General features: G+C 55.0%; 4 protein-coding genes across 4 annotated transcripts; 2 read left to right on the forward strand and 2 right to left on the reverse strand.

Moving 5' to 3' along the window:
- Positions 1–2,187: 2,187 nt before the first annotated feature.
- Positions 2,188–7,552, forward strand: JN550_001495 (uncharacterized protein; the record flags this gene model as incomplete). Its single annotated transcript, XM_049312686.1, has 3 exons — positions 2,188–5,796; positions 5,844–6,524; positions 6,581–7,552. 3 exons carry the CDS (start codon positions 2,188–2,190, stop codon positions 7,550–7,552), a joined length of 5,262 nt encoding a protein of 1,753 aa, XP_049176346.1.
- A 1,549-nt stretch (positions 7,553–9,101) lies between these two features.
- JN550_001496 (uncharacterized protein) lies at positions 9,102–11,144 on the forward strand (the record flags this gene model as incomplete). Its single annotated transcript, XM_049312687.1, has 1 exon — positions 9,102–11,144. The coding sequence occupies one exon, from the start codon at positions 9,102–9,104 to the stop codon at positions 11,142–11,144; it is 2,043 nt and encodes a 680-aa protein (XP_049176347.1).
- A 96-nt stretch (positions 11,145–11,240) lies between these two features.
- On the reverse strand, positions 11,241–12,605 carry JN550_001497 (uncharacterized protein; the record flags this gene model as incomplete). The annotated part of the gene is made up of 1 exon (XM_049312688.1): positions 11,241–12,605. The coding sequence occupies one exon, from the start codon at positions 12,603–12,605 to the stop codon at positions 11,241–11,243; it is 1,365 nt and encodes a 454-aa protein (XP_049176348.1).
- An 857-nt stretch (positions 12,606–13,462) lies between these two features.
- JN550_001498 (uncharacterized protein) lies at positions 13,463–13,969 on the reverse strand (the record flags this gene model as incomplete). The annotated part of the gene is made up of 1 exon (XM_049312689.1): positions 13,463–13,969. The coding sequence occupies one exon, from the start codon at positions 13,967–13,969 to the stop codon at positions 13,463–13,465; it is 507 nt and encodes a 168-aa protein (XP_049176349.1).
- Between the last annotated feature and the right edge of the window lie 347 nt (positions 13,970–14,316).

Genomic DNA, 14,316 nt, shown 5'->3' on the forward strand with positions numbered 1-14,316 from the left:
TGCAAAGGAGCCTTGGTTTGGAGTAAAGAGTTTGTAAGCGGTAAGCTGCATCGGAGCTGTTCAAACAAACCGATTCGGCCACGTCGTGTCAGGCCACCAAACAAAAGCCCTGGCGTGTTGCACAGGATCGAGTACGAGAGCATCGTAGGAACACTCTGCTCTTCAAGATGTTGTGGCTTGGGACAAAGACAACAGGACATCAGCATAGTAGTCGAAATGTAGTAAGCATCTCCCCACAGGTAATTTCAGTCCCCTGGCGAGCTGCAGCCTCGCCGGGTCCTTTCAACCAGGGCGCACGGTACCTAGACTATAACAAAGTTACGGCTGTAACAGCCGCTTCCCAGATTTCAGTACATTGCTCCCATATCAAAACTGTTCAATACCAATTCAGTATGCAAATTTCGATGGGCTGTGGGCCTTCGGAGGTTCTGCTTGCACTGTAGAGCATCGAAACCAGCAGGGTCGGCTGAATTTCTGGCCTCCACTATATCTGACATAAGGTAAGTTGTTGACACTGTTGCGGGCCGCTATGGATTGAAAACGAGATAACGAGAACTACCACCGCTTTCTGGATTAATGTCTACCGTCTACCCATCTACGGTCCGGGTTTTGGATGAGCTGATAAGTGGATGGCTTACTGATTAGCAGAGGTGGTCATTCGGCGAAGGCTTTGGGGCCAAGTCCTCTTGGCCGTGACGAGCCCTCCCTGACGTATGTGTGTAGTATGTATTCAGCACTGATCGGCAGAGATGTTCTGTGGTTGCCAGCCTACTTGCACTAGAGCGCCACGGATCCTAGAAGTGCCTGAATTAGTGAGTGAGTAGTACCGGGTTTCTGTCCATTGCGTCCGTGTTATTCGTCATAACATTGATGTTGGGCGGCCAAGGTCAGTTTCACCCAGCCAGCACAGTTTGCGCTCGTGTGACATGGAGATGGCCACAAGTACTGTACATACAATGCCTACCGGAGTTAGAAGAGACCGGAGTCTGCCCTATGGAATTGGATCGGGGTATGCCGTTTTGCGGGAGGGCTCCCTGCCAGGTCCAGCTGGAGCTCGCTCGGACACAGCCCAGTCACAGTGGCTTTTGGGTTGGGCTGCAGGGACGTTTACGTATGTAACTTCAGGGTCTGGAGGCCAGAAAGAGAGCGAGCGAGCATCCCCATCCCCATCATCCCCACAATCCATCCATGGATGCCATGGATGCTGATGGCGAGCCGGAGTGCCGGACCCTCTCGCGGTCCTTGAAAGTCCTTGTGTTGAGCTGAGTCGAGTCGCCGTATGAATTGAGTTGTGATGTGAACCCTGGTAGATCCATTTCGGCGGCGTTGATCACCCATCCCATGCTTCCCTCCATCCCGCCATCACTGACTGCATCACTCCATCAATCCACCGGGCCATGCTCCAACCGACGCTGCTTAGCCTTAGCCCAACTTTGCAATCCAACCCACCTCACTAGAGACGGTCCCCTCCAGCGCCATACTTACTTACATACATACATACCTACCTACCTACACAGTACATGCACACGGGCATGGCGATACCAGCCTGAACGCCCGCTCTGTAGTCGCACCCTAGAACCCTAGAAACCGGATCTCATTGGAAAACCCGGGCCGGCGCATCTCCTCAGCCCTTACCGACGTGTATTTTTACGATCATCTATACCCAGTCACTTAATCAGCCTAATCGAGTCGGCTTGCCTGCAGCTGTGGCCGCGTCCTGATCTGCTCACCGACGAACCCTATTGCGCTACTACCACCGGCCAGCGTCACGAGTCGTCCGTCCACGCGAGAAAAGCCCGTGTACCCAGGCAGCCTGTTGCGCTGCGTCAACGTCGAGTTCCGAGGCCTCGCCCGTCTGCGACACATCCTGCCCTTCAATCGGCACGAGGCTGGCACGGCGATTCAGAGCGCACGGCAGCGTCGCGGGTGACAAACGACCAAGTCCGCAGACCCATTCGAAGCTTGGGCGCCATCGTGGGGGCACATGGTGAACTGACGGCGGGGTGAATGGGGACTGATTCCAGCCACCGTGTCGAGTCAACTCAGCGACTCCGATCAATGCGATAGTCCGTGCTAGGCGACCCCTGGAAGAAAGAAAGAAAGAAAGCCCCATCTGCGCGTGCTGACGGCTGTGCTGCCCTGGCTTAGGCTTTGTCCCTGTCGTCTTTCGCCGACGTGAAAGCAGCCATGTCGTTCCGAGGCGACGACCAGCGCCGGTATGGCCATGTGCCACCCGTCCAGTATCCCGTCGCGAACGACCAGAGCCCAGGTCAACCGAGCCGGAGGTTGAGTTTCAACAGCGGCGACGATTCCGCGCCTGTGAACACGGCTGCTAACCGACACACCCATCAGCCGACTCTCAACACAAGGGGCCTCCCGACCGGCGACGAGTTATTTCTGGCGAGCCCAACGGAAGCGGGCAGAGTGAGTTATGGCTCGGCGAACGCAGCCATGTCAGGATATCAGCATCAGTATTCGGCGCAGACGCCGCCAACGCCGTCCGCATACAACCCCCAAGCATTCGTGCAGCGCGGCCAGTCACAGTCGCTGCCGTATCACCCGCATCCGGCGGCGAACCGGTACAGCGCGCAGAGCGCAGTTCCCTATAGCCCAACGGCCGCGACGCCAAACTACACGCCGGCGCCGTACAACCCTGCCGCCTATTCGAGTACGGGCTCGGCCTCTGCTGTGCCTCAGAGGCAGTCGACCTACGCGGGTTCAGCGTTCGGTGGCTATACCAGCCCGACATACTCACCAACCCCGGCTATGAACCCGTCCAGCTATTGGCAATCCCAGCCAACGTACTCGTCACCTCCAGCGCAGGCACAGGTGCCTTCGCCGCCAGCTGCGTTCCCCTCATACGACCAGGCCTCGCCAGGTAACCCTCCCTATGACTCCTCATACTCGCAATACCCGGCCCAAAGCACATACTCTGCGAGCACCGCGAGCCCCCCGCCGACTTCGTACTCGACAGCCTCTTCTCAGGCCCCGTATCCGACGTACACCAATATCCCAGTTGGCCCCAACTATTCAGCCAACGACCCGCACGCCTTCCTCGGTAACCGAACCTCGAGATCCAGCTCTCAAGTCTCGCCCTTACCCTCACCTCCTATACAACCCCAACCATCGTCCCCAGGGCTGCAGAGGCATCCCACGAATGCGCCACTGCCGAGTCGACCTCTGGTAGACGATCCATGGGAATCGAATGGCAACTATGGAGTCTCTTCTGAACATATATCCCAGGACGACATTATGAAAGATATCGAGGCGGAGCTTAATGCTGGCGGCGGCTCTCACCGGCATCGACCGGCCGCCTTCGATCAACGAAATGGAGGTGTTGGGGATAATGATCTGCAGAACCTCCGACGTCTTACTTCGACTTCAAGTTATCGCTCAACGGCCACTACAGTCAATACACAAGATGACGGGTCTGGCGTCAACCGATACTCCTCCAATGCCTCTACGCTCAACCGCAACCACTCCCATAACTCGTACCCATACCCGGATGACAATGGCGATGAGAGCGATCCGGAAGCCGCGGCAGGTTTGATGGCCATGCAGCAAGCTGACGAGGACGATCGCCGTCTTAGTGGAGGGGTTTCGTTCCCCTACTTCAGCCAGCCGGAAGTCGGTGTTCCGTCAGGCTTGCCCAACCTAGCAGAAGAACCGAGCAGCGACAGCGACTACGCCGCTGCTATGGACATAGGCATGTTCAGTGGCGGTTATGCCGGAAGCCTGGCATACGATAACAACCTGGCTTCGCCACCAGGAACCGAGGATTATCAGCAAGAGCCACTAGCAACCCCTCGGAGTAATCACGCGTCCCAACGGAGTCATGAGAGCAACAAGTACCCAGCATTTGAACAGGCTGACATAGACTATGGCGACACTGGTGGGCTGCAAGCACCAAGAGAACATCGTCTGAGCTTCGATGAGGGTGATGAGCGCGTCTCCCTACACTCGAGACAAAGCGGGAGTGAGTCCCCCTACAAGGAGGACTATCCCGATATGTTCTATCATCCCGGTCTCTCCAATCGGCCGCTTCCCGCCATTCCTGCAAGTACGAGTGCCAGTGCCAATGCCAACTCGGACAGCAGCTCCCTGCTTTCGGTGCAGTCACCCAACCGCGGTACATATCAGCATGGATATTCCTTTAGCGCCGACTCGGGCCCATACACGGGGCCAGATGCAAATTATGGGCAAAATGCTCAGCAGCTGCAGGTGGAAAGATCGATCTCATTAGCCGGGCACAGCACTGCTCCTCAAGTGCACATGCCCGCACGATCGCGAACAGATGCCGAAGACCGCAACAACCGCATGAAACAGTTGCGTCAACAGCAGCAAATCGCGGCACAACAGGGGCTGCCGTATGAGGGCTACGACACCGGCACTGCATCATCCATTGACTACGATGTCATCACTCTGCCGAGCGGTCGGCGTAGAAAATTCATCCCAGAGAAGATTACACTCGTCGACACGAGAATATGCACGGAACCATGGGCGCTCAGTGGTATCTCCAATTGGCTGCGTGAGATGGCCGAAGGCGAGCCTGACCTGAAGCGAAAGACGGTCGAAGATGGATTAGTGCGACTTTTCTGCATAAAAGTTCCCACACTGAATGTGGCCGACGCCGAAGGCCTGAGTTCAATGGTTGTTGATCTTATGCTCCAGGCCGGCATTCTTCTTCCGGAGGAAGAGTGGCTCAAGTTTGGTCCAGGATCTATAACTGGTGTGCTTTGGCAACTTACCGGATCGGGTTGTTATGGACCAAAACTACACGAGGTTGATGACGAGGTTTCAACACATGAGGTTCTCGGCAGGTGTTACTCGCATCACTGTGGTCGGACGCTGAAGAAGGCCAGTCTGGATGGTATCCTAGGAGGCATTAAGAAAGTCGACTGGGCTACCTACTACGGTCTGAAGGCAGAAGACGTGGAAGGCAGGCACAAGAAGGAAATTGAGCGTCAGAATGTCCTTCACGAGGTCGTTACCGGTGAAGAAGAGTTTATGGATCAGATGGAGGTCATGACACTCCTGTATCGGGACGGGCTGATGAAGGCTCGGCCCTCCATCATTGCGGAAACCAGGCTCGAGAAATTCGTTTCATCCGTTTTTGGAAAAGCAGATGCCATTACGCAAGTCAACAAGGATCATCTGCTTGCGCAACTGAAGTACCGCCAGAAGGAGCAAGGTCCTTGGATCGTGGGGTTCAGTGATCTCTTCCGAGAGTGGATACGAAAGGCAAGAACTGCTTTCATCGACTATGCCTCGTCGTATCCTTATGCTACCTACCTAGTACGAAAGGAGGCAGACCGCAACTATATGTTCAGGAACTTTTTGGAGAGTAACAGAAACCATCAGCGATCAGGTCGACTCGATTGGAGCACATTTCTCAAGGCCCCGATCACGCGGCTCCAGAGATATGGTCTGCTGCTTGCAACAAGCTTGAAGCACATGCAAGTCGAAAGTGAAGAGAAGGTGAATCTTCTCAAGGCAATTGAGGAGATCAAGCAGGTCACCTACGAAGCAGACGCAAAGGTCGACGAGATGCAGAAGAAGGTGGTTATGATCGAACTTGATCAGATGCTTGTTCTCCGTCCTGGTTTCCATGCAGACCTTAACCTCGACCATCTTGGTCGTGAGTTAATTATCCAAGGCGATCTTCAAAGAATGGGCTCCAAAGGTGTGCGATGGGTCGATACGCATGCCCTTCTCTTTGACCATTACCTTATTCTCTCTAAGCTTGTCACATCTAAGGATGGCAGGCAAGATAGGAAGTATGATGTGTCAAAAGAGGTGAGTTTTCTCCTCCTAGCCAAGCGCGGTGATGCTAATCAAGACAGCCTATCCCAATGCCACTCTTGTTCCTTGAAAGTAGCCAGGACGAGCCAGTCTCCAAACAAAAGGGTATTGCCGCACCCCTAACGAGGGCAGCGAACTCAGCCACAGACATGAAGAAGGGATCAGACCCTCGATTAAACAAGACTGTGTCGAATGGTGACCGCCCTGGCTTGGAACACGCAGCCACGAACTCATCAATTGGCTCGGCACAAGTCAGACTTGGCGCAAACAACGTGAACGACTCTGAAGGCCGAATTCTGTATCCGTTCCGCGTCAAGCACCTAGGCCACGAAGTCTACACTCTCTTCGCACCATCGGCCCAAGCCAGGCAAGAGTGGTGCGACAGGATCATCGAAGCCAAAACAAGACACGCGAAAGCCCTGCACGCACAGAATGCTGAGCCGTTCCGGCTGCGCGTCATTGCCGACAGCGCCTTTGCGTACGACTCTATCACGGCAATCGGCAAGTACGTAGGAGGCGTTCATATTCGCGGCACACCGCTGGATCGAGCAATTCGTGATCTCGAGCAGACCTTCGGACCTGGCCGTGGTCCTCCGCCAGTTTCCCGGGCGCCCGTCAACTGTTCTACTGGCTTTGGCGCGTACGGAAAGAACATGATCGCAGTAGGTACTGATGCTGGTGTCTGCGTTGCAGAAGCCAGTGATCAGAGAGGTTGGGCCAAGGTACGTTGAATTCCTTCTTCCCACTGGCATAATATACCATGCTAATAAGAGATTAGACAACAACATTGAGCAGGGTCACACAGATCGCAGTACTGGAAGAGTTTTCTGTGGTCCTGGTGTTGGCCGACAGGAATTTGATCTCTTACCCAATGGATGTTATTGCGCCGCCTTCGAACTTCCCAGCTCCAGCAAGCGACAACATCCGTCGCTCGCCGCAGAGACTGGCAAAGGATGTATCATTCTTCGCAACGGCCCGTATGAAGGACCGTATGCTGGTATTTTACAGGAAGAAGGAAGGGCTTCACAGCACATTCAAGGTACTGGAACCTGTGTTCCAGAAATCCACGGAGAAGAAATCGCGTCTTTTCAGAACCGGCAAGGGCTCCGGTGCAACCGAGACTTTCCGCGACTTTGACGACTTCTACCTTCCCACTGAGTGCTACTCGATCAACCTGTTCAACATGTACATCGCCATCTCGACAGCCAAGGGGTTCGAGCTCATGACGCTAGACAAGAAGATCCCCATGAGTATCCCTGACGTCAAGCAACCTGCTATTGCCAACATTGCGAGCCGCATCAGGGATCAGAAGCCCCTGGGCATGTTCCGCTTGAACCCTCAAGAATTCCTCCTCGCGTATGAAGACTGTGCGGTCTACATCGACAAGCACAGCGACGTCAGTCGCAGCGTGATCATGGAGTATAGCGGGAAACAGAAGAAGGCGAAGGGCGCAACCATGTATGGCCAGTATCTTCTCCTCTTCAATGAGGACTACGTCGAGGTGCGCAACGCCGAGAACGGGCGCCTCCGGCAGATCATCGCAGGAAGAGATGTCCGCGTGCTTGACTACGGAGTCAGGGGACCTACAGGAGGCTTCTATCAGCAGTCCAATGGACACGAGGCCAACGGCACCGAGCTGGGTGTTGGCTCCAAGGGGACGGTCAAGATTTGCATGGCCCATCCCGAGGTCGCAGGCCAACAGATCGTGCTGGAGATGCTGCTCAACAACGGACACACGGAGAAAGCATAAGTGATGTGAGGATGCGGTGGCATACGAAAACTGAAAAGAGGTCGCCCACAAAGTAGGGGGCAAACAAGTGAAATGTATACGTGCAAATGATATACGGACGAACGGATGCGAACGGACGGTCATGATTTTGGACATGCTCGCTTATGGATATCCGGCCTTCTGGCCATGTTGGTCAACTCTCTCGATTAGAAGGTCATCATCACGGCTTCATGGAAACGGTCTACGAAGGGGGAGGGGAGGTTTTGGCGCCGAATTATAGCTCCGCCCTTTGTGTTTTCCTTCTTCTGTCATCATCGCGCATATAGCTTGATGGGCAGAAGGGGCAGTCTCTCCCTGGTCGTACTCTTCTGGATCTCACTGTCAGCGGCGTCTTGGCGTTTGACTTTTTCACAACAGCGTTTCTGGGAAAGGGGAGGAGGAGGCTTGGCACCCCGAGCTGGGTGGCGCCCGTAGGACTGAGCTGATACCAATTGAAAGGCATATTCTTTTCCCGCTGCTGAGGATTCTCTGCCGTTCGTGATTTGATCCCCGACATCTCATGATGTAATCATACTTTTTGCGGAAGTCTAGGATTCTACAGACTGTATATACGCGCGCGCGAGCCGTTGTCTTGGCTGGCCGGATTGAGCTGTCACGATGTCTATGACGGGCCCTTTTGAGGGCGTATAGGTGTGTAAGCTTCAAGTCGATCGCAAAAGCATACACTGTGACTCGATAGTTCTTGGTTCGCACGTCGGCCAATCATGTAAATCTCAGGATGACTGGACCATGAGGTCTCTCGTTGGTCATGAGAAACAACCTCCATTATCCACTGATTTCCCGAAACGGTATAGCTCGGTGTTGTGTTGAAGATTCAAACTAAATTACAATATCAGACGTGGGATGAAGTGCGCAACACAGACTGACGGCAGGGCAGTAGTTCTTGCGTAGTTTAACGACTGCAAATGTCCATTGGAAGAGGCTCTTCATACTGCGGTTGTCACTAAGGAAACAAAGAAGCAAAGTAGAGCCGAGTTGTGTCATCCGTGTCGAATGGTTCTGTGCCACATGCATGTGCTTGCTGACTTTCGGCTCGTGGTCCCACTTTTTCCCAGTCTCTCAGCCCTGGTTTTTCCCTGCAAGTGCTTGGAGAAAACCGTCCGCCCGTCTGCGGATCCACGGGTCCTAACTACGGCCCGTTAATAGGTAACTAGCTGTTGCTTGCGTCATAGGATATCCCCCGACGAAGTTTTCGTGTAGTAGACGCCCGGCCGCGATGGGCAATATATACCTCGGGCGACCCTGCGGCATCTGAAACGGGGTGGCATGATTTTATGCCGTTTCCCAAAATGTTCTCGTGACCAGCCCTCCTCGATCGCGTTGTGAATCACGATACTCGGGTTTTTCCTTGGTTCGGCTAGTGCTGTTTTAGCCAGTCAGTCACAGCACAGTAGCACAACCTGCTTTCACAACCGGATTAAGAGGAACGCGTTGCACCTTTTCCAGCCTCTTGCAACTTCAGACACAATCTTGCTACTGCTTGCTCGGAACGCTCAGCGCGACTGTCGCCATGTCTGCACACACGTCGCTGTTGGTGGTGTTGATTATCGCTCTCGTGCTCGCGGCTCCCGTGTCCGCGTTTGGCGCCGGCGAGGTGCCACCCGCGAGCGAGTTCAAGGGCTATGTATGGCGGCACGGAGATGTGACAGAGGTCCTCAAGTACCTCCCCATCTCCTTCATCACGAACTACCGGTTCACGCAGCTGCAGCGCAAGCAGGTCTACTTTGGCAACTGGCTGCGCGACTTCTCCCAGGTCATCGACACGACATGTCTGGAAAATATCCCTGAGCCCATACTGAGGGCCATCGTCTCTGTCTTGGCATTTATGGAGTTTGGCTTTGCGACGGACGAGTTTGATGTCACAAGAGAACGCCTGGGATGCTACACGCATGTTGAGCATATCGACAACCCCCAGGGTTACGCAGACAACGCGAAGGATGTAGATGAACGACTGAGAGGTCCCGTGGACCCCAAGGAACTAGAGTTCGACGAAAAGACAGGAATGAAGAACTACATCGCGAATAGAGGTCAAGGCTGGGCAACGTCGGCAGATTATGTTCACGAGCAGTTAGAGCTGTGCATTGAGTCTGGTAGAAAAGGCCGAAAGAAGAATCCGCGCGCAGCCAAGGACTCACTGAGGCATCTCGGTGCTGCGCTGCACACCCTGGAGGACTTCTCGGCCCACAGCAACTTTACGGAGCTGTGCCTGCACGAACTTGGAGAAGACGGTGTGTTTCCTTTCGTGGGAGACGCGTGCCGTATCAAGACGCCCGGTATTAAGGGCAAGAAGGTGGCACCCATCGTTACAGGGACATTCGGCATGCTAGACATCTTCCATAGCCTTCTCGGCGAGGCAGATGATATGGCGATACTGCAGTCCAAGGGCACTCTAGGCTCGCTAGAGGAGAAACTGGGATATGGCGGTCCGGCCTTCGAGCAGCTTTTCGAGCTTATCAGGAAAGGTATTGAGGCGGTCAACAAATTATCTCCCGATACCAGTTCTCTCCTGCAGCAGCTTGACACGGTTTCTGCCATCTTCAAGAAGGCCCAGGAAGGCAAATCGCTGTCAGAGTCGGACTCGGACTCATCGGGACCAGGAGCAGAAGGCATCACCAACCCGAACTTCCTCTGGCAGACGATCGAGCCCATCTTCTATCTCCACGATAGGATGAGGAAATGGCTCCATGAAGGGACCGAAGAAGTGGATGAGTCAACTACGGATATCTCGAGTAATCAGCTTGGCGACTACACCAACCAGCTAGTCTTTCGCTTCCTAGCTGTTATGATTGAGTCTTCAGTTAAAGAACTGCGGAACGCTGTCAAAGCTGCCAAGGACAGAGTAGACCAAGAGGCTGCCAAGGCAAGCTCGGCTGCTGTTTATGAGGACAACTCGGATGCATCCGATCCGAGCCATTCTGATCTCTCGAAAGACCACTTCAGCAACGTCCTCAATCAGCCGGCAGGCTTGGTTGCCACCGTTACAACCAACTGGACGGTGCAGCAGGTGGTCAAATGCTGGGACGACCCGAAAATAGACGCCGAGAAAGTCATCGAGGAGATCTTATCAATCATGCACCACCCAGCCTTTCCCAAGAACAAGACTTCGATCCAGCAATACATGTTTGACACGATAAAGAACTGGTGGGAACAGAACCCGCCAGAAGAGAAGGATAGACTTCGCTCCAAGCTCACCAAGGAGAGCGTCAGGAACCGGGATCACGAGGATCACAACTTGACTCTGAAAGACCTGCTGATCACAGGCAAGCCACGTGGAGCGGCCTCGTTCCCGGGCTCTCAGCCAGAGGTGCGGCAACCGCCCAAGAAGGCTTCGTTTCCTCTGACCTGGGCCATCAACGAGATCACGGGGGATATCAACTGGGTTTTTGTCACTGCCAAGAAGAGCTTGTCCGACCCCTTCGGAGCTATGGGTGATGTGGTGAAGGGCTCCGGGAGCCTGGTCACTAGAACAACCCACGCAGTAGTGACAGCCCCTCGATGGTTCGCCGGCAAAGTCGGGCAGTTTGCCAGGAAGCTGTGGCCATTTGGCGGCTAAGCATGTCGGAACATGTTCTATATTCCCCAGAGACCCTAGATCTAGACTAAAAGCATTAGAAACTAATATTTACACTCTTCGCATATCCCACCATCTTCATAAACAGCAGGCATATTGCGTGTCGCCCTCAAAGAACAGATGGCTCGCGGCACCCTCGTCGTCCCACACATCAAACGAACTGCCTCTATACCGGCCGGTCACGTCGCGCAAATGTGCTATCGTCGACGAAAATGCACTGCCCGTGATCCCGAAAAAGAACTGCGCGCGGACCATGATACCCATATCCACCACCCCCTGAAAATCAAAAGCCAAGCTGTTTATCATCTGGGTCGTCGCTGGGTCGTCTTTCGCCAGCTTCCACTTGTGCGTCACCTCCCATCCTCGCGCAGCCCCCGCCTCGACGAACTTCTCTACCTGCACCTGGTCGCCGCAAGCTAGGTACACCAGGGGCTTCTGCAGGCCCGGCTTCCCGAATCTGTTCCAGGCTAGGTCCAGGGCATCGAGGTCCACCTTCAGCTGGTTCTCAAGCGAGGACCAGATGGTGTCGTTCTCGACGCGGAAGTGCACCCCGTAGTAAGGCCGAGGGAGCTTCTGCAGCAAATTGTGTACGATCTGGCGTGGCTGCTCTCGGAAGCGGACGAGGTGCGATAGGTCGTTCCACAGATGTAGCTCTCGCCCGGTAGGGTCGTCTGTGATGCGGAAGAGGAGGAACTCGGAATCGATGTTCACGACCGTGATGCCCCGTTTTATGGGGTCTTTGTTCGGGTTCGCATTATTCAGGAACCGGAGCCTGAGGTACTGCTCGTCGAACCAGTTCTTGAAGGGCCGGCCAGCCCAGAAGTAGCTCTGCGCCTTCCGGTACCCCAGCGCCTGATCGACCGAGACGGACCACCGGTGCTTGACCTCGATGCTGCCACCGCCGCCGCCGTCTTCCAGCTCTGCGGGGTGCACGATGCGCATGCGCGGGCACGCGCGCCCCAGGACCCGGCGCAGGTGGTCGGCATCGAACCACTCATCGTAGGCCATGTAGGCCTCGTCGTTCAGGAAGTTGAACGCCGTCAGGTCCTCGGAGCTGCGCAGCGGCATGCGCGGCAGCACCAGGTGCGAGCCCGTGTCGACGGCCATCTTCAGGCACACCTTGACCTGCGCCACGATGGACGTGATGCCGGCCACCATGCCGACGCAGTTCAGGAACGGCGTGTCGTCGTCGGCGTCCGGCGCGTGGTCGCACGCCTCCCGCAGCCCCGTGTACTGGTAGTGCCCCGGCGCCGGCTCCGCGACCGAGTACGCCTGCTCAAGGTAGTCCACGACGTGCGCCGGCGGATCTGGTGGGCCGTACACCATCTGCGCCGGCCGCTCCCACGGGAACGGCCGGAGACGCGTGGTCCAGACCAGCAGCAGGCTGAGCGTGATGGCCGCGCCTACGGCTATCCGGCGCGGGATCTGGGCGCCTGAGATCATGTTGCTCGCCCTAGTCTCGTAGCCAGTATCTTACATTGAGGGAAGGGCTTCGGTTTGATATGGGTGCTAGTGAGGGGAAGGTATGGAGGCGTTTGTCACGCCATCATGGAGAGGATTTCTCCTACGTCCGTCGTCGGGAATGAGGCGCTTATACTTGCCCTCGCTTGCCGATCTGTCCCAGGGTGCGAGCGATCATCTTGCTGCCATGGACGATGTATGTGTGTGTGAGCCAGGGTCAGTTGCATCTCGTTGGGCCAAACGCGACCAGCTAGTGATGCATCTCGCAGGGGTCGATGCGGGGAATCAATGCCTACTATGTATTACGCGGGGGACCTAGGCCGGGACGGATGCCGAGCATGTGATTCATGCTGGGGAAAGATGCACTGGGGGATTTCTTTTCAGGGGTATGGGTCGTTAACGACTTGTAGATCATTGTTCGGCTCATCTTTGACTGCCTAGTGGTAGTATAAACAAAACCTATGCTAGTCGGACTGCATGCTCTAACAGCAGGATTATCAAACCTAGAAGGTAGCTTCAGAAACCAATCTATTGAATTACGGCATGCGTTTTCAAGTCTAATTATTGAGTCCCAGAACGCCGATCCACGCCGCTGATACCCTCTATATTCCGTGCCATGGGATGCAGCCAACAGAGTGTGAACAGAGTCGTCTGCGTAGCGTTTGGCAATCCAGTCATCTTCGCATAAGTCCCATTCAGTAACATCAGTATATCGAGCCTGGCATTTGCGTTTAAGGTTTAACAGCCCTGCAAACCAAACGAGGCACTTGGCCTTGAGCCCGCCAGTGATTCCTTCGGGTAACTTTCGTATGTATCTCCATACACGGTCCTCATTCATCTCACAGGGAGAAAGCACCAAGCGCAGTCGCGGAGAAGAGCAAAGCTCCGATGGTCAGACCCAGTGTGCTAACGTTGAAGTCAGGCGATGTACGCGGTGCTGCATTGCCAGTGGAAGACGACGTTGAGCTGGCGCCGGAGCTAGTCTTGTCGCCCGTCTTGCTCCCACCTGCACCGCTAGCGGCGACGCTGGCATCGGCGCTGGTCGGCAGCGCCGCGCCCGTGGCCGTTGCTGTTGCCGTCTCGTTGCCTCTGCAGAAGACGTCGCCCCAGCCGGCACCCTGTTCGTGGAGGCAGTCTGTGAGCTCCTTCACGTTCTGGCCCTCGGCGAGACAGTAGAGGCCGCAGTTGCCGTAGTAGCTGACTACGTCCGCGGACTTGCAACAGTTGGACATGATGTCGGTGTGGTTACCGCCGTACGCAATGGCACAGGCCGCATCTTGGACGGGAATGTCGTAGAGGCTTGCTGCGCAAGTGGGAGAGGCGGCTACGGAAGTGGTCGTCGACATATTGGGCAAGTATTCTTGGGAGTTGGGAGTTGTCTAGTCCAAATTGATGCTCAATCAACAGATGCGGATAGGGAGAACGAAAGAGACTGCAGAAACCGCAGGAAAAGGCATTTATTACATGACTACCATGTTTGCCAGACTCGTGTTGTGTTGTTACGCCAACTACCAATCCCTGGCCTCTCAATGGCTCCCACGGTCCAAGCATGACGTCTGGTTGTTTGGTGCTGTGAACGGACTCTTGGTATTGGCCAATCACGCCGGCGATATAAATAAATACGAAGTTGAAAACTGGGACGACCAGGTTGTCTCAGCCATGCTGTGTACGAAGCTCCACCTCCTCACAATTA

Source organism: Neoarthrinium moseri, assembly GCF_022829205.1.
Source record: "Neoarthrinium moseri strain CBS 164.80 chromosome Unknown scaffold3_Wmoseri_CBS_16480, whole genome shotgun sequence".
Taxonomy (NCBI): Eukaryota; Fungi; Ascomycota; class Sordariomycetes; order Amphisphaeriales; family Apiosporaceae; genus Neoarthrinium; species Neoarthrinium moseri.